General features: G+C 34.4%; 2 protein-coding genes across 40 annotated transcripts in view; one reads left to right on the top strand and one right to left on the bottom strand.

Annotated features, from left to right (window-relative positions):
• The window catches only part of LOC100118566 (coiled-coil domain-containing protein AGAP005037), a 1,551,999-nt gene that overhangs the window by 533,011 nt on the left and 998,138 nt on the right, over positions 1 to 20,850 (top strand). The window lies entirely within an intron of this gene.
• b6 (ENSANGP00000029450-like protein) overlaps positions 1 to 20,850 on the bottom strand; it is a 123,425-nt gene that overhangs the window by 78,484 nt on the left and 24,091 nt on the right. For all 3 annotated transcript variants that reach the window (XM_031920731.1, NM_001170904.1, XM_031920729.1), the window contains 2 exon segments: positions 16,701 to 16,915; positions 7,096 to 7,195 (listed from right to left, as the gene is read on the bottom strand). In XM_031920731.1, coding sequence (XP_031776591.1) covers positions 7,096 to 7,195; positions 16,701 to 16,915 — 315 coding nt within the window.

The following is a 20,850-nucleotide window of genomic DNA, read 5'->3' as shown; positions in this document are numbered from 1 at the left end:
AATGCCTGTCGGTACTTATACAGTATTATCCTGTTTTTTTTTCATTGTTGTCAAAGTTTTGATTGGTATTCTTCTGGCGGTCATCAACACTATCATCAAAACTACTCGAAAATTAGTAACTTATTTGTATTTCTATCAATTATTTATTTTTGTTTGTAGATATTCTTAAAATATATCTTATTTTAATTTTATTCTATTGTAAATTCAGATAAATAATACAACACTTTTGTATCGCAGTTTTCAAGAGGAAGTAAACAAAAGGATGATATTTCGTTTGTAGGATTTCAATTAGAATATTAGAAAATTGATTGTTTAGGTATTTATCATAGTTTAGAGGGATGTAGTAAGCTACTTAGAGCTTTTCTTCATTCAAAGCAATTTTCTTTATTGAGTTTAGGTTTTTCTAGTTCAGTATATACACTTGAATTTTGAAAGTGAATTGTACCGAATCAGCTTAAAAGATTTAATTAATATAGCGTACGTCGTTATATGATGCCAAGTTACACGGATTGTAATCGGCGATTACGTATTTCCTAAATTATGCATTTTTTATAATTTAATTTAAAAAGTGGTTTAATTTTGTATATATGTATGAGATAAAGGCCAAAATATAACTTTCAGCTTTTAATAATATAGGGAAATTGCTGAAAATAATTGGGTTGGATGGGGCATGTTGCACCGAAGTTATTATTGAATTTATGTATCAAAAAATCGCTTTTAGGGTTGTGTATGTCAAAAAATGTTTTCCACGGCAAACAGTTGTATTTTGAAAATGTTAACAACTAGAGGATCGGGATAAAAAAATCATTTTTTTAGCTTTTTCAAAAGGAAACCTCCTAAAATTTCAGCCTGATCGGTCGAAAATTGCGTGAGATATCGCGCATCTCACACATTTTTCGCACACGAAACTATAAGGCACTTCCGTGTCGGTGTCGTGCCTAATAAAATTGATATGTTTTAGTGAGATATTTTCACGTATTTCTTTAGTTAACAATGGACTTTAAAAATATGCTTCATATTTTTTAAATAATTCTTTAACATTTACTGGGTAATGAAATACGCATATATAACGAAACAGGTTACACAGAGCTTTAGGAATTTTAACCTTGATTGCTTATTCTTAGGATATATCCCATTCTTTATCGGTGGTTATCGCTGCAAATAGTTGCTGCAATAGTCATTCTATTATTGACAACTGAATTTTATCTATTTATAAAATTTTTAGAATTATTTTTCGCATGTGTATTAAACGTTATATTTTCCGTTAAAGGGACCGGAAAATGTGCTTGAACGCACGTGGAGTGTTTGTAATAGTGCATTTTACGCACATTATATCGAAATGTATTTTAAATACTGTCTTATTCAATAATTTAGATATGTATTGAATAAAATGATGATAAAATTAATTGATCTTTACGTAAGGATATAAAATATGATTTTGTATAAAATTACAGAATTTTCCATACTTATATTAATCCTTAGTTGAACAAAAATTCTGGACTTTGAACTATGAAAAACTCTTGTCTTCGCTTATTAATAGTGATTATCTGTTGTATTAATTTTTTTATTTATTTTCAAAATCGTAAAATTTTATACCTAAAAAAATAATATTAACTAAAGAAAACCTAGCATATTAAATAAAACTTAAGACAACAGAAGATTAATGTTGTCTGTGTCTCAATTCCGACATTTTTCTGCTATCATCTGCAGTTCGTATCTTTTTTCTTTTTCGCTAGGGATTTAAAATATTGTTATCGTTTAATATAAAAGTGAATACCGTATCATGTCCCAAAAATCCATAAGTTTAATAAAACTAATCAGCCATTCAAAATAATGACTCACAAACCTATTAACACCGAAAACCTGAAACATGTTAATCTTAAAAGCTATGATATAACCTAAAACCTATAAGATAACCTTATAAATCCTTAAAAGGATTTATAAGATTATCTATAAGATTATCTAAAGGATTTATAAGGCTAGCAGGCCCTTACAATCAAGGAACATAACATCACCGGCATTAAACTTCGAAACCTCTAGCTTCTCTAGAACTCTGACACTGTGTAGCAACTGCGCTGACAGATATTGAGAATTTTGAGCAATAAATCAGTGTCTTGGCGGCGCACAGTGGATAAAAATGAAAAAAATTCAAGCCACGTCGTTATTCAGATCGTATATCCAAAAAAGTTCGGTTATTCACTCTTAAAAGACATATATTATATGCCCGAAGTGCAAAAATTGGCCTTAGTTTGGAAGCCAAACTAAGGCTAATTTCAACTTAAAACTTGCAAAATATTCTATTTTTAAATAAGCATAAATTTGCTACAGCAGAGTTACATTTTAATAAACCTTATGCAGTTTTATAAAAGAATTAGATAAGAATACAGAAACTTTTTATGTATTCAAGCTACACAAGTTTAAAGATACTCTACTACTAAGTAACGTGGTAGCGCCACAATGGCGAATTTGAGAAGCAGACGGAGCCGCGGCGCCCGCGCCATATTTACTTCTATATTGGTGTTCGGATTTCTCATTTATAGAAAAAAATACTTATCATTACTGTTCGTAAGTTGTTTTGACTTATTAGCATATTTTAATGCTAAACTATGATTTCCAATAAAAATATTAGCAAAAAAGACGTTTTATGTCATAATAAACGACTGTGTAATTAAAAAAAGCTCATATACTCATATCAAATTTTCTTCTTTAGCCCAAAAGTGGTAGGAGTGTGAAATTGTCCGCACAAGTTATGTGTGTAATATAGTTCGGTATTGCTTTTCCATAGTTTTCTATATACTCACGTAGACGGCCATGTGTCACGAAGCCAGCTACAGTATTATTATCTTTGCTCTATATTAATTGGTGTACAGGGTAGCCAATGACGAGGACTAGGTAGTTTGTACCGTGTTTTTTGTGTCTAGGGAAATAAATTATATGAGGACGGTCTCTAAGTCTACAGGGTAGCTGATGACGAGATCTAGGTAGTTCGCACCGTAGTTTTTGATATCTAAGTGTATACATTATTTAAGGGCGGTGTCTACATGTCCGGGGCAACCGATGTCGAGGTTTACGTGGGGTGCTCCGTGGTTTTTGGTGTATAGGTGTGAAAATTATTCAAGGGCGGTGTCTACGTGAACGGGGTAGCCGATGATGTGGTCTAGGTAGTTCGCAATATAAAACACTCAAAAAATTCACTTTTAAAAATGTAAAAGGTTAGGCGAGTTTAATGACAATTGATTGATTACAACAATCGTTCTATTTATCAAAATTGTGACTTGTAGCAACCACATTACAGATAAAAAAATGAGATCAATTGAACAATATCAAGTTTATTATATGTTATCATAATGAAGATGAAGCGAAAAATTCTTTTGTTCATAAAAGGGCTTATTTAACTTAAAGTCTAAGTTATATAATGATTAATTAGAAACAACTCTCAAGATACTTAATACAAAACTTGCCATGCCACGTATTGTTGGCTAGACCAATCGAAGGATGGCTGGTGCGCAGTAAACAAGTACGTAAGGACCATTCTCAAGAAGGTAAAAAATTACGAAGAGAATAGAAGGGAAGGACAAGGCGAAACAGCTGAGTAAAACTTTTGCTAGGAAAAGGCCACTAAGTAGTCGATAAAAAACGCTCCTCGTACTGATGCAGAAGAACGTAGGTCACAGAGTTGAGCTCTCACTCCCCTGCATGATGCAGAGGAGCGTCGGAGCTAGGGTTGAGTACCTTTAAGTGCTCCTTAGACCGATGCTGAGAAACGTAGGTAACTGAGTTGAGCCCAGACTCCCTCACTCGATGCAGAAGAACGTAGGTGTCGGGGTTAAGTCTGTCCAGAGGATGACCGGTTAATGCTACTCATAGTAGACGACCGGATGATGCTGCAGGAAGCAGACGGCTGGACGATGCAGAATGAAAAAGATGGCAGGACGATGCAGAATAAAGGAGACAAGTTTGATTCTGAACCCCTAATCACTTTGGTGAATAAGGGATGGATGGAAATGTAAAACTTTAAAGAAGAAGCCAAAAAAGGCTAGCGGGCTCCACGTAAGTATTGTTCAACAATAGTTCCTGTGGGGATCCGGTGTCGGAGGGCCATTTGTGCATAGCTTGCTCTATCAACGCCACATAAAAAAACACGCACACGCGCGCGCGCATGAACACACCAAACGCAGGAAAGCACACACACGAAAAAACACACACATACATAACCTAGAAACACTAAAGCACAGACATGCACACACCATGACTTGATGTAAAAAGTGGAAAGAAGTTGAAGAATTTAATCATTGAAGACACTGTTATATAAAAGTAAAACAATAAAGTTATTAATATTATTAATATTATTTTTAATGGATATTTAGTGGATATTTGTATAGTTGTACCTGTGTCTGGTGGTATATCAGCTACATGCTGGCCGTAACACTTGGAATAAGGAAAGCCAGTAAAAATATTATTTTCCTACATGCTTACCCCATCATTCAATGAGAAATATTGTTAAAAAAATTATGCTGTGTTTTCATTAAATAATTTTTTAATATACTATACACCAGGAACAACATCTCTTCGAAAGCTAAAATTATAGATAATACATTGTGCAACAAGGGTAGAAATTAATTTATTTTTAGCGAGAATGAGGTGTCCAGCAGGAGTTGGAGACGAGTGTTAAAGATACTGCACCCAAGTCTATACCTTTTCATCCCATTTTCCACATCGTATTTTTTCCAACGATAGCATGAATGATCCTCTTTTATTTCTGTGGATGGGAGAGGGAACTGTACATTTTAAGTCGTGTACAATATACATAAAAATGAAATTTTTAGTTAGGGAGTGGATCCATTTCTTACTTGTTTAGAGGTGAGAAATGGGCCCATTTTTCACCTAGGATAGAAAAAAATCATTTATCGCCTAGGGAAGAAAAAAATCATTTCTCACCTCTAAACAGGTGAGAATTAGGCCTATTTCTACCTAAAAGAGAAATCACTCATTTTTCACATGTAAACAGTGATGGTTTCTCAAAACTTATTATTTAACGCGTACTGTCCACAAGCGGGCGAGTGGGAAAAATGTTCAGTTATCGTGTAACACAGAAAAGCACGTTGTTTCAGTATTTGATCTATTTCTCGGGATCAAATCAATAAAATCACTTATAATTCGAATAATTCTCTCTCTCTCTCTCTCTCTCACTCTCTCTCTCTCTCTCTCTCTCTCTCTCTCTCTCTCTCTCTCTCTCGCTCGTGTAGCTATAATTAATTAATATATGTTAAACGAAATATCGCGACAAAATAAACGCACATGCAAGACTGAAAAACTTGTTTTTCATGAATTAATAAAAAGAAAAACAGAAAAAAACAAACCTAGGTAGATTAAAATTTATTTTATAAAAGCTTAAATAGAAATGATGCGGCTCGGTCTCGGGCGCCTTTGGCAATCTCAACTCCAACTCGTGCTGAACACCTCAATTACGCTTGACATAGCTTATTTTCTCCCCTTGTTGCACAATGTACTATTTCACAACGAGGGCGTGAAAGGACCTCTTTCAACGCCAGAAAGAAGTTTAGGGAATCGTGCATTTCAAGTCGTCTACAATACAGTTGTTAGTAAGCGTGTATTTAAACAAGTTATATAATTTGCAAAATCTTAGAAAACACGTATTTTTAGCGGGGAAAAATGGCCTAATTTCCCCTAGGGGGAAAATAATTATTTTTCCCCACTCAAGTCCGAGCTTTTTTACACACGCTTGGAGTGAACGATTTTCTACGCTACTTTCTGGTGTGTAAAGAGGTTAATTTCATGCCTGAGTTGTGAAGAACGATTTTTGGCCTTTTTTCTACAGATCCGTTTCATAAAAAAGAACAACGAATGATAATATAAATTTACTGTGGTAAAAAGAAAGCTAATTTTATTTTCTAAAAGGTAGATGTCAAACAATTTACTTAAATTAATTCTTTCTATAACTTTATCAAATAAAACGGAACTCTCAAAACTAAAAAAATCGCTATAAAAAAAAATTTTAATATAAAAACGGACTTTTTTCCACCATCTTACAGTAAAGACAAGGAAAATGAGACTTGGTGGCTTAAAATCCGCTTTGTAGAAGCTAAGATACAGGCGTATACATACGTACACACACACACACACACACTCGCGCGCGCACGCACTCACGCACACATACATCTATTCGGACATTTTCTAAAAACAGTATTTTTCGACTTAACATACTTCAAAACACACTTCGAACATGTTTTTAAACAGCTTCCTTAGAAACAAAGCAAAACACGATCGAAATGTTCAATTTTCTCTCCCACTTTCAGGCATGACAAAGGACCGATTTCATGCCCGGATTAGGAAAATATAATTTTTCAGCTATTGCAGGCTTCATTTGCTTTAAGGCATCGAAAATCTTTTTTGTACTGGTGGATCTGCAGAAATCTATCACTTATACACTGTTAGATTTGCTTACGACACAGGTGCTTGAATCACATTATGTTATGGTAATTATAGTATGAATGTGGAAATTTGTAAATAAATTCTATTTTAAAACGTTTACTAGAGACTAAAAAATATAGTTAAAATTTTTGTTGTTATTAAACATTTCTTTTAATTTATTCTCAAATAACTATTTTAAATAATAGTATATTGTAGAAATAGGGGAAAAGGGGAAGGGATTCGCTTATTCTAGTAAGGGTGATGATTCAAACACGAGTGATCAGTCGAGGGCGCCGTACTCATGAATTGATAAATCAGAAAAAGGTATTTTATTATCAATTTTTATTTGAGAACATAGTTTTACACAGCCAAAGTGTAGTTTTTAATAATGGTTTTGTATCAATGATTCCAACATTTAGAGAAATAATTTTTGTATGGCACTTTAAAATAATAATTATTTTTCTTTATTAAAAACTATAGTGCTGTTAAAATAATATATTTCTGTAAAGTATAGTTAAAGATTTATTGATTGTTTTTTTACTTGATATAATAAATAGTTGCATGCTATAGAATGATAGGTAAGTCGCCCTTTGGCCTGTCAAATTAGTCAAAATGATCAATAAAAAGAAAATAAAGTGTATATTATAAACAGAGGAAACTTACCTGTTGCCAGCAAATCACTTTTCAAAAGGCCTTGATCCAGTTGTCCTTGTTCCTGACCAGAAATAGCAACTCCACCTCCTTTGATTATATGCCCAACAAGCTGTTTAAATTCAAATCAGAAAAGATAAATCAGTATTTGTTGAAATATATAACATCTTTATATTGTATCTTGCTAAGCGCGGGCCATGTTCAATATATATTGCTAAGTTTAGACCAAGTTTAATCTATATTCATGCCAAGCTAGAACAAGTTTAGGCCAAGTTCAATATTCATCGTCAATATAAATAGATAGTATGTATTGTAGTACGTGCCAGAATAAATGAGAGCGATAATGATAACTTACGTTAACAGAAATGCTCTTATTGAAATCTTATAACTTATATATATATATATATATATATATATATATATATATATATATATATATATATATATATATTTCTACCCAAGGATAACTAAATAATTATTCCTTTTCAAAATTGATAATTTATCTTATAATTATTTATTATTACTTTTCAGAAAATGAGCCATTGTTTAACATCATGTACTTATATCTGGATGCGCAACTTGTGAATGCATATAACTAACTGATAATCGTACAAGGTACAAATCAGATATGTGGAGAGACGACTAATAAAGCTAGTGCACTTCCGTAGAGAAGAGTATCTTGCCTTTTCCCTGTCGAGCCAGCCTCTTTCCACATTATCAGGCATACAGTACAGAAAAACAGCTTTAATTTAAGCTTTAGTTGGTCAAGAATAGTTTTCTATATCAAAAGTTGTTACCGTTTAAAGAAAGCGAAAAATCATAAAAAATCTTTATTTTCAAAATTAAGTTCAAAAGCCGATGAAGTTTTAATTTTTTAAATCCTTAAAACTTTTACACAAACAGTAATTTCTAACCATCAATAGGACTTAGATGGAATATCTTTTGTTTTAATTTTATGTAAGAAATAATTTTTTATTAACCTTATATATATATATATATATATATATATATATATATATATATATATATATATATATATATATATATATTGTAACGACGTGCGAAATCGGGTAGATTCGCGCATCGTTGAAACGCGATGTTGCGCAAGCGCGAGGCAAGATTCGGGGCCTCGCGTATAAGTCGCGGTCCATCGGACAAGGAGATAGCTTCCGGCCATAGGTGCGAACGCGTCAGCTTTCGTGTGTGAGACCGACGGCATCGAGCAACGACCGATAGCGTGCGAGAGAGTGAGAGTGTGTGTGAGATCGCGAGAAGAAGACGTCTAAGTCCAGCTGCGAGAAGCAAGGACGACCCGGCCTGTCGATCAGCGGCCAAACGAGAGGACGTCGGCTCCAGCGAGTGAGCCAGCAACACCACCGGCGCAGAGTGTGTGCGAATGTGTGGCGCGCGCCTACCGAGAACGGCGACAGCGAGTAAGTAGGGCTGAGCCTTTTTCTTATCGTGTCAGCGGTAGCAGCGGCTACAGCTTTGCGACTTGGTGCAGCGGCACCGAGTAACGGCTTTTTCGTTCGCGCGCGTAAGCTTCGCGAGATACTCTGGGAATTGGATTTATTTTCCCGGCTTGTTATTTCCCGTTCACTACGTCCTCATCGCGAATATCGCCGTCTCCGCGGGCGTTGCAACAAGCGGTTGCAACGCAAAACTGAGAAGCCGGCTCCGCAGAGGAGAGTGCGGAGAGGTAGCACACGTGCGGACACGACGTTCGCAAAGCAGCTCTAGCGACGAGAATACGAACACTGCCGTCAATTTCTCTTCCACAGAAATTCACGCATTACATGTGTTCATAACCAATCTAACGATCAAAACAACTGGCTATTCATTGGATAGGTCGCTCGCGCAATTTTCGAGAAAACGATTTTTCCATTTTAGCTCTTTACTTGAAAACCGCACGACGAAATCGTTTCAAATTTTAGCGGCAGATAGCTTTTTTTATGGTGGATCACCAAATAAAATTTTGAAGCATTTAACTACATTGTTTTAGAGATATAATGAATTAAAAAATTTTCAAAACAAAATTAAAACCTTGATATCTTACGAACCATAGGGGTTTAAAAGCTGTGCAATGAACAATAAGGCCTTTTTGCGTTAGGTTATGATATTTAGTTTTAGAGATATGAATTTTTTAAAAAAATCACCTTTTTCATTTTATTTGCCGCACAAAGCGTCGATTTCAAGGACCAAACGATGAAAAGTAGGTAATTTTGTTTTCTTTCAAATGCATAATAGCTAAATCGTTTGTAACAATGGGATAGTTGAAAAAAGAAACGCAAAATAGTGTTTTCTAAAAATCAAAAAATGGCCATACAAAAATAGTTGAGAAAATAAAAAATATCTGTTTTTCCCAAATCCAGAATCCAAAAACATATATGCATGTCAAATTTTATTGATATTGACGGAGTAGTTAGCACACACATACACACACATACCCATACGGACATTTTCTAAAAGAACTTGATATGAACTTCTAACACACCAAAAAGTATTTTCTAGAAGTTTTGACGAAACTCAAAATTTTACTATTATAAAGCTTTCTCTTGAAGGAAGCAAAAATTTCAATTAGAATTGGAGGAATTTGAATAAATTAAACTGAAAATGACGTTTTCGATAGTAATTTAAGCAAATTAATATTATGTAAAAGTTATATGCAATTTTTTTATACAGGAAGTGAGACTGACGTTCCTGATTTTTCCATCTGTTTGCTGTGTGGTTATCCTAAGTGTGTGGACGTATTGGAGTAGATTCCTCTCTAAGCTCTCAATACGCACGAGCAGCGTCCCTCTGGTGGCATCGCTACTACAGAGGGTAGAGCTGACATCTGATCATTATTTGTAGAGCCTAATGATCTCTGGTCATATCTTCGATCGTCAAGTGTGTTTTTATACCCTACACTAACTATTTTGTCTCGAACTTTATACACGGTTCGCGACTATTTTGACTGTTTCAAAGTATTTTATTCTGTCGATACATACTCCACAGCAACACAACATATAACAAAAAAAAAATACTTAAACTAAAGCAAAAATTAGGCAGGACAAAACAGAACACTAACGTGAACTGGACTGAGTGTGCCGATGGAGGTAAGAGGAAGACTCAGGTCTCAGATCATCACAGGATACAAACATTTCAGATTTAATTGTTTAAAAATGGACAAGGTGGATAGGGAGCAAACAGTAAAATCAAAGTGGAAGCCATTTCACATTTTTATTTATTTATTAACCAGAGTAAATTACATGCATGCTTATGTTTAATTATACATGATAAAATTAAACTAAACATACAACCTAAAAAGGTAAACAAAGCTACCTGTACATAGGTCTGGTTTACATTAAAAATTATTTAAAAAAACGTTTAGACTACGGGCATTTACGGCATTGCACATCTCATATAATTACTAAATGTAGTGTGTACTATAGCCTAGTATAACATTATAAGATTTTGTAAAAGTATGAACAAATATATTAATTAGCTCTGATTTAGTTTGAGATTCTGTTTTTTAAACTTTTATTATCAAGCTTTAATAGCTTCAATTCTTGACAAAGAGAATTAAACGCTTTAATAACTACCTATTCACTGTTTTTAAAACTAATCGTTTTCGATACTTCCGGTATAATCAATTCTTTATTTCTTGTAATACTTAGAGAATTTTTAAACTTATTTTGAAGATCTTTGTAAAAATATGACAACGATTCAATTATAAGAGACTCATGTATTTTTAATGGTCTCTTAAGAGCTAGCAATACTATTAGAGAGTGCATGATACAAAATTAACAACGTTTCTTGGCTCATAATTTTTGACAACTTAGTAAATATAAATAACAAGTATTTAGTTTTATTAACAACATATGTTATATGCTAGTCTTATTTAATTTAAGAATCAATCATAACTTTTAAATATTTAGTAAAATTAACTCTTTCGATTAGTTTATCATTAATAACAATATTCAGATCTCAAGGCACCTGATCACAGCAGATACCAAATGCAATAAAAACTGTTTTTGAAATATTCAAAGAAAGTTCATTTGACGCTATCCAGTTTTGAACTACAACTAAGTAGTTATTCATCTGTCTTTTTGATTGTTGCCAGGTATCTTCTGAACTGAGGATAACAGTATCATCTGTATATGATACAATACAATTTTTAAGCACAATATTTAATAAGTCATTTATATAAACGATAAATAATAGTGGACCTAGTATAGTTCCTTGAGGGACACCCGTACTCAGTGGGAGCCCGCCGCTTTTACTGTCTAGGAACTTTACTGTTTGTACTCTATAGGTCAGTTAACTTTTCATAAGACTAAGCGCTGTTCCTCTAATTCCATATTTTTTTAATTATGTAAGAAGTTTACTATGGCTAACTGTATCAAAGACTTTGGCCAAATCTTGGAATGGTGCAATCGTTTTTTTAATCTTGTCCAGATTGTTAGAAATAAATTTCGTTATGTAAGCTAAGGCGTCTTTAGTTCCCTTATTTTTTCTGAAACCGCATTGTTTATCAGATTAAATGCTACAATTATTTTAGAAGGGTCAGAATCTTTCATATATAATTTTTTCAAGTATTTTTGCTACGTTTGAGATTAAGGAAATTGGTCTGTAATTTGAAGCAAGATCTTTTTTGCCAGACTTAGAAATAGGAACTATTTCAGCAGATTACAAAGATGTATGCCAAACACCACTAACATTGCATAAGTTAAATATATGTTCCAACGATTGCTTAATGTAACGAATTATGGTTTTTAATACTTTGGTGCTAATTTCATCAACACCTCCTTTTTTATCTTTCATTTCAACTCTATTAGTAGGCCTCAAAAAGATAGATAAGTTATTTGATTTTGGTTGATTAAAAATGATTCTTTCGGTTCTTGACTAAAAAAGTTATTGAAGTTATTAGCTATGTCTACAAGCTTTGAAATCTTCTGACCATTTTTCTCAAAATAATCAATCTTATTGTTTTTTCTATCTTTATTTCTGTATGGTTTATCTTTTACAAATTTCTATAATTTTTTACTATTATTCTGAAATTGAAATTGTTGAGCCTTTTTTTCCGTATGAATATTTAGCTTTTGCTATTGTCACATGTGAATATACGTCACGGGTGTCTAATTGCTATAAGAGAGTGAGTAGGAGAGTGCAATGTGGTGGCGGCCGTGGCGGACGACAGAACGTCTGCCTTGCAAGCCAGAGGATCTCGGTTCAAGCCCGGGGTCCGTCACTTTTTGTTGCACTCTTCACTCGTAACACTATAACCTTGTTTAAATATCTTACATACGTTTTGTACTAAATTATTAACACTTTGTTTTTCGGATCATTCTTTAAATTATAGTATAGCTTTCCCTTTTTTAGACACGATTTAATAATGCCTTGAGTTATCCATGGACTGTTATTGGGTCATTTTTTCTTATTTGTTGAGTTAGTATTTATTGCTTCATCCTAGAGGAAGCTTTGTAATAGTAAAATTTTGAGTTTCGTCAAAACGTCTAGAAAATACTTTTTGGTGTGTTAGAAGTTCAAATCAAGTGTTTTTAGAAAATGGCCGTATGGATGTGTGTGTATGTATACCGTAATATTTCTGGAACTACTCCGTCAATATCAATAATATTTAACATGCATATATATTTTTGGAATATGAATGTAGGAAAAACAGTTATTTTTTATTTTCTCAACTATATTTTTTATGGCTATTTTTTGATTTTAAAAAAACACTATTTTGCGTTTTTTCAATCATCCTACTGTTACAAAGAATTTAGCTATAATGCATTTGAAAGAGAATAAAATTACCTACTTTTCCTCGTTTGGTGCTCGGGATCGACCGCTTTGTTCGGCAGATAAAATAAACTAAGTGATTTTTTTTTATTTCATATCTCTGAAACTAAACGTGATGACCTCGCGAAAAAAAATGATTTCGATGTATCACGAGTCAAACTATATCCCATTAAAATTTCAAGTGATTTAACCACTTATTTTTTCAGTAATAAATCAAAAACTGAAAAAATGAGTTTTCTTTGTGCCTTGATTACGGAGGCAAAAAGGCCTTATTGAACTTGAGATTTCGGGAAAAAGTAGATATTTTATGTGTTTTGGCTAAGTTCATTGCACAGCTTTTAAACCCCTATGGTTCGTAAGATATCAAGGTTTTAATTTTGTTTTGAAAATTTTTTAATTCATTATATCTCTAAAACAATGTAGTTAAATGCTTCAAAATTTTATTTGGTGATTCACCATAAAAAAAGCTATCTGCTGCTAAAATTTGTAACGATTTCGTTGTGCGATTTTCAAGTAAAGAGCTAAAATGGAAAAATCGTTTTCTCGAAAATTCCGCGAGCGACCTATCCAATGAATAGCCAGTTGTTTTGATCGTTAGGTTGGTTAGGAACACATGTAAACATGCGTGAATTTCTGTGAAAGAGAAATTGACGGCTGTGTTCTTATTCTATAATAAAAAAAGAGCGGTCTCCAAACTTTTGGCCAATGATCCATCCAAAACTTATATATTAAATTATGTATCAAAAATTGCCTCATACTATAGCAAGCAGATATATAGATATATTAAAACAATATTTTATTTATTGGAGATATTAATTTAGTCGGAGGAAACTACGTGCCAATGAATTGGCAGTGGTTTTTCTTTATTTTACTAATAAGTGATTCAACAGCTATGTTCAGATCATGTAAACTGCTTATTCGATCCCAATTCTCTTTTTCATAAATTAATTTTTTATAATTTAAATATTTATATTTATTACTCTGCTTATTTTTGTTTTTGTTAACTGATAAAGCTACAAAACGAGGATAGTGATCAGTAAAACAGCTTGTAAGATTTCGCATTCAGATGATTTGTTTTCAAAAAGACGTTGTCTATACAAGAATTCAGATTCGGGTTGTTATTGGTTGGCCTCCTAATACTGGTAAATAATGGTACGAAACCTGTTTTTAAAAAATTATTTAAAAAATCATTTGCCTCTGCATCATCTTTTTTAATGTTAATATTAAAATCGCCAATCACTAGATGATTTTTCCAGGAATAATTTGCTTTAATGTAATCGTTCACTGAATTTAAAAATACAATTTTCGAAATATCATGGCATCTGTATAACGTTGTTGCACTAACATTTGTACCATTATTTATGGTTAAATATTCTAAATATTTCAAGTATCATGACTTCTAGCAAACGTTCAAGTCTGGCTTAGTTGTCAGTCTTTCAATGAATATTTCTAGAGGTTTGAAATTAGATTTAAGGCCTCTTATGTTTATATACAAGATATTAAAATCACTAACACCGACTATGTTATTCAAGACGTCAGCATCTTGAATTTCAGTTTCGTTGTCGATGACGCTGCAGTATCCTACGTCACACATTTACTCATCCTTTGACCTTGTCTCTGCCGATTTTGTTTTTTTATGCTGTTTATTATTCATGTGTCATTGGTCTGCAGTGTTCTTCTTTGCCGTTGACGGTTTGGATAGATTTCCATTAAATCCAAGGAAATCTGGAATTTTAGGTTTAGTTGGATAATCAGTGCTGCTAATTTTTCTTTCTATCACAAACTTTTATTTTTATTATCTTTATATTTTTCTCTGCCGAAACAGCAGTTATGACATTTAATCGGTACTTTATCATCGTAGTTTTTTGTTTGATGATCAGCAACACATCTCAGACACACAGCTTTATCATAGGCACGACAGCATTGATGACCGACATAATTCTTGTAATTATTTCAAACATTAAAGCTATATGTGTCAGCATCGACACTGATGATAACAGTTTTCAAGTTAGTTTTGCTATCCATGAAAGTGTGTTCTACATTACAGTATAGGTCTTCATTACTGAAACTTCTTTCGATGACATCAGCTTCCAGAGACTCAGCATCCGTAATGCTGTCAACCCCCACAATTTTTAATCTAGGATTTTTTAGCTGTTCTAAACGTATACTGTATTCACTACCTATTTTATTACTTAACTGTTCTTTCGATTTCACCACGTCATCTTTACTTGCACATTTTATTACAACGGCATCGTCTTTATTTTCCTGAAGTTTTTGAATTGGTATGATGATTTCGCTCAGTAATTTGTAAATTACTGTTCTGACAGTTTTTTTGTTTTACTTGATTTGTTTTCAGTATGACCATGATTTTCAGAATATGATTCATTTTTGTAAATTCTTTTTTTGTAGCTTCAGCATATGTTAAGGTTTAACTCACATGATTGTGTTTCAATCTTTCCATGTCTTCGGTTGTTTTGTTTATAAGTTGCTTTAAAATGTTATTCTTGTTTTGTAATTCAGTATTTAGTTGTCTTAGTAATACAATTTCTGCTTTCATAACAGTATAATTATCTTTTTCTTTTCCCACGATAGTGCGGTTATTCCTATCGGCATTGTGGTTTATAACTTTTATAGAAACATTGTTTAATATTTCTTCTTGGACTCTTTCCTTTTCATGCAGTTTAACTTGAGCAATTACTCTTCTGGCTTCGAAACTCAGTACAATCTCTGCTTCCTTTGAGGTTATGTCTAGATCGTGATGATCAGGACAGATTCCTAGCAGCTTCGACAGTCTTATTGTACCTTTTGTTTTTTTAAAATGTGTATGATGGTAAGCATTATCACAAATAACACACACTACTAATGAAACTTTTACTTTAGGATCGCACTTATAGAACAGACGGGGATCGTTCTGCCCCCGCCATCTTGATGACGATAAGGTCCTAACGATGTGTCTCAGATTGACTGAGCTTGGATATCAGCATCAGGGAAATAATTTCACAACTTATGACAACAATGGGGTGTGAGAGTAAAAATGTAAAAAAATAAAAATTTAAAAGAAGAAAATAGCGAATTGTTTTATAACGAAATGTAATATTTTGAGATCTTAAATATTAGAAAGATATAATTTTAAAAACCTAAAATTTAATTTTACAAAAATTATTCGTTTCGCAATATTTCAAACACAAATATCCTCTTTTGCAACATTTCAATTCAACATTTTTGTTTTATAATTTTTTTCATTCCAGTCTCAGTTAATAAATTTCGAATTTCTAATCTTCATTCTTTCAAATTTTCATTTTTTTAAATGTTTACCCTCACTTAATAAAGAGATTACCTACTTGGGAGCTCTAGTGATCTTCTAGAAAAGGAAAAATTTATTCAAGTAGGAGAGTGTCTACACGGAAAGAATTATAGTAAGTTCTGCCCAAGCGCCTAGGGCGTTTATACTTCTCTCCCTCTCTCTAAAACTAATAATAATAATAATTATACTAACTGTTTGTTAAATATAAATACTTAAAAACAAAACAAAATATTAATTTGACTTAAACGTATTTCAAAATATCGAATATTTTTCTCAACAAGTACTTTTTAGGCACGAGGGCGGTACGGGAATGTTTTATATTTTTGTGCTCAAAAAATGTTATAAATAATAAGCAAGTATATGTATTTATCATCTGAATTATTTTTGAGGTTTAGTAGGAAGTTTGAATCAATTATCATAGGTTTAACTTATTCTAAACAAAAAAAACTTCTTTTCAGTCTCAAATTCAACGAAAAAATCACTAGGGTAAAGTGAATATTAAATGTAGTGATTATTTAATTATTATTACCCGGTTGTTGAATCCTCTTCCTACACGTTCATCGTTGATCCAAATTTGCCACTCTCCAGTGTGGCCATTCCAACTTTGGCAGGAATGATACCATTTATTTAATTGTAGTGGATAATTTAATCGATAAAGATTGTGTCCATCCACACTCATCATATAGTAAGAGCTGCGTTCAGTATTAGCTATCCATGACAGAATGGCCCGTGGTTGCCCTTGCACTAATATTTAAAAGAAAACATAAAAGCATAATTTTAGGGCTTTATCATAAGTTTAATAATTACTTAATTGATTCGAATATTAAAATAGGATCGCGAATAATAATAATTCACATTTTATGCCTTGTCGTTCTTTATAGTCCGGGCGCTGGTGCCATCTGAGTGTAAATTTCGAGCTCCCCTTAGTAACTTGGAGTTTTTCTATGTTTTTTGGGATGCTGAATGGAAATTTGTTGGTTACAAAGCCCGAAACCCGTCAGTTTTTCGTTATAAATAAATTACTGATTTGCAATAAACAAATAATCGTTATTTGCAATTGAAAAAAAATGGGTTACATTATTTAGGTATTTTTGAATCGAAAGTGCTTTCACAACTTTTTTTGTAAAACGCATACTTTTTAAGTTAAAAATTGTTGAATTTTTAGATTTTACGAGAGTAAACGGGAAAAACAGCTCGAAAAATCGCGGCAAATCGTATTTTGTGAAAACTTTATTGATTTTTAACTCGGATTCGGGCTTCGTAACCAACAAATTTCGATTTAGCATCCCAAAAAACACAGAAAAACTCCAAGTTACTAAGGGGAACTCGAAATTTACACTCAGATGGCACCAGCGCCCGGACTATTACGGAACCTATAAAAGTTCTTATTTAATCGAATTCAAAATACGTATAATACTAGAATACTTGAAGAATCTTTAGAAAGAGAATAATCATAATTGTAAGGTGGCTAAGTCTCTTGAAGTGTATGGTATTATACACAAAGAAAATAAACGCCACCTACAACAATTGATAGAGCTATTTGAAGAAAGTTAATTTATGTATAGTTATGGTCTTATAAATATACTTTGAACTATATTCCAAATTTATCACGGCAAAAGTTATAAGAAAATACAATTGAATCTGGATACATTTTACACACAATGTATCAAGAAAGTTATTAGGAGGCACAAAAATAAATCCGAAACAGCAGATGGAATAGGTTTCTTCTTAAGGGGCGCCGAACGAGAGTTCTTTCAAACACCGTGAATGACTAAACAGGAAAGTAAGTCTTTAAATAAGGTAACCAAGAGATGTCATAGGGCTGAAAAAGATGTTACACGAAAGCTGTAAGGTATCCTATCGTTCCACTTCTCTTAAAACGAAAAGTGAACAAAAGCCAAAACCACGTTTGCAAAGATAACTTTACGAAAAGTGAGACCATCCTTATTGGCTTTGGCCAAGATACTACTTAGATCAGCCTCGCGCTCGGCACCAGATATGGATACCCCAGTGAAACAGGTGTTGACAAGACTCCGTAATTTATTCGAAACGGTTGTTTTTTGTTTTGTTTTCTAGAGCATCAAAAACTCTATTTTGAATTAATTTCTCTCACGCTTGATTGAAGCTGTCCTAAAGGATATTCGCGAAGCCCTCGACGACATACGCAATGCTCAGGTGGAGGCCCTCCAGACACAGAACATCGTGTCCGAGAGGGTCTCAAGGATTGAGCAGCGTCTAGGCCCACTAGAAACGCGACTCAAGACCCTCGATGAGCTGCTTGTGCTCAAATCTCGCATAAACAATGCAGAGTCTACTATCACTGAGCTGCAGGCACAACTTCAAGACCTGACATCGAGGAGCCCGTCAACGCAGCAGGACAACAGCAGCACTGTACCCAGCACTGCGGAAATCCACAGCCATCGCAGTGAACTGGCAAGTCAAGAGGCGCCAAGAACAGACCTTGAACAATGTTGTTGTTGTCACGGGCCTACACTACAACCGTGATACCTCGCTGCACCTCCTCGCGTACTCAGTGATGAACGCGCTTGACCCTACGATCCTGAGGAGAGACGTGGCATCCATCAGGACCATGGGAAGGCTTAATGCAACAAACGACACCGCCATAGGTAAAGTCAGACTACCACCATTAGCCGTCACCCTCTCCTCAAGTGCGCCCACTCGCTCAATCGTCGTCGCCAAAGCCCGAAAACGTTAGCTGCACACCAGCGAACTGGACGCAAGCTTGCTGAAGGATGCAAAAGCTCTGAGTCCTGACCATCAAGGGCTCATAAACATCAACAATCTCCTTCCTTTAGACGTCCATAAGCTACGTTCAAAGGCTAGGCTAGAGGCCAAGAGGAGGCAGGGTTGCCGAACTTACGTGAAAGATGGGAAACTCTACATGCGCTGTAATGATGACAACGAGCGCGCCACCGTCATCACCACCGACGCTGAGCTAAGCTCTGTTTTAGCCTGGATTCTGTCCGCTGTCAACATCAACCAACACCAAAAGCATTGCCGGTTCTCGCTTTCTACTAAGTCATATTTTTAACCTGTCTCTAAGCGAACCCTGCTACCCCTTTGTCTGGAAATTGTCGCTCGTGCGTGCACTCAACAAAGCCAGTTCACCAACAGTCCTGACTGACTTTCATCCGATTTCACTTCTCTGCTTTCTCTCCAAGGCCTTGGAGTGGCTGGTGCACAGGCAAGTCTCAGAGAACCTTGAATCAAGGCTTTGCTAGACAATTTTTAAACAGGCTTCCGCACTAGCCACAGCACTCAGTCTGGATTAATTAATCTAACTGATGAAGCCAAGGTTGGGATAAACAAAAAGAAAGTAACACTTTTCCTTCACTTTAATTTTAGCAAGGCGTTTGACACTATATGTCACGTCAGGCTCCCGAGAAAGCTATCCACTTTTGGCTTCTCAAAGCAGGTCATCCACTGGTTTGCCTCCAATCTCACTGGGAAAAAGCAGGCCGTCGATGGTGACAATAGCGAACGTTCGTCTCCCCGGCGTCTTAACATCAGCGTTTCGCAGGTTTTTTTGGGTCCCTTGCTGTTCGCATTGTACATCAATGATATTTGTTTCTGCCAAGATTCTGATGTTTCCCATCTTACCCCCAAGATGATTACTAACGCCAAGAGGATAATGTGCTGGGCTGCACAAAACCGGCTAAAACTCAACGTTAGTAAAACTAAAGCAATTGTCCTGGGCTCCCCCTACTACATAAACGCCTTTAGTAATTAATACTTTCATTAATATTGGGGGTGCTAAGGTCAATTTTGAATCTTCTGTGCGTAATCTGGGATTGGTGCTTGATTTTAAACTCACGTGAAAGGAGTATGTCACGCAATTGTGTAAGCGTGCTCATTGACTAATTAATGTACAGGATTTATTTTTTCAAAAAGAGTATCGATCTCAGGCTGCGCAAGCACCTAGTGCGAGCGCTCCTCTTTTCAATTATCCATTACTGCTCTCTTGTATACTGTGACCTGACTCAGCCTGACTCAGGAGATTGACCTAAAACTACAAAGGCTCGTGAATACAGGAATTCGTTACATCCATGGTGTAAGGAGAGATAAGAAGATCTCCCCGTGCAGGCGGAAGTTGCAATGGCTAACTACCACTAAACGCATGAAGTATTTTACTACTTGTTTTCTTCGCAAAATGTTTAATTCAGCCGTACCATAATACGTACTGGCTTACTTCGACTTCCGCGTGACACTCTGGCCTGTAAGGGAAGAGGTGATACCTCTGGATATACCTGCCTCCGCAACGAAGACGCTAAGGAACTAGTTTCATATCAGTGCCTTATAATTGTGGAACAACCTACCATCACACATTCGAAACACTACATCGATCGTCAGCTTTAATAAACTTGCTAAAAAATACTCTTTTGAACTTATAATCGAGTTCAAATTTTGGATTTAGTTAGCATTATATCCAGCACCATAATCCATTTTTTATAAAACTTGTTAGTTTTAAAGATCCTAAGGGTTAAAAAATTGTTTTCTCATCCTGTATACTCTGTATAACTAAAAACTGTATTGCTTCGATCTCAGCTTGTATTAAATAGATTTCAATCTACCTAGGCCTCAGTTTTTATGTTTTTTTTTTATTATAACAATTTGTAAAAAATTTTAGTCTCGCATGTGCGTTTCTGACGTGGCAATTT

This window comes from Nasonia vitripennis (genome assembly GCF_009193385.2).
Source record: "Nasonia vitripennis strain AsymCx chromosome 1 unlocalized genomic scaffold, Nvit_psr_1.1 chr1_random0005, whole genome shotgun sequence".
Classification (NCBI taxonomy): Eukaryota; Metazoa; Arthropoda; class Insecta; order Hymenoptera; family Pteromalidae; genus Nasonia; species Nasonia vitripennis.
This window is presented reverse-complemented; position numbering and strand designations above follow the sequence as displayed.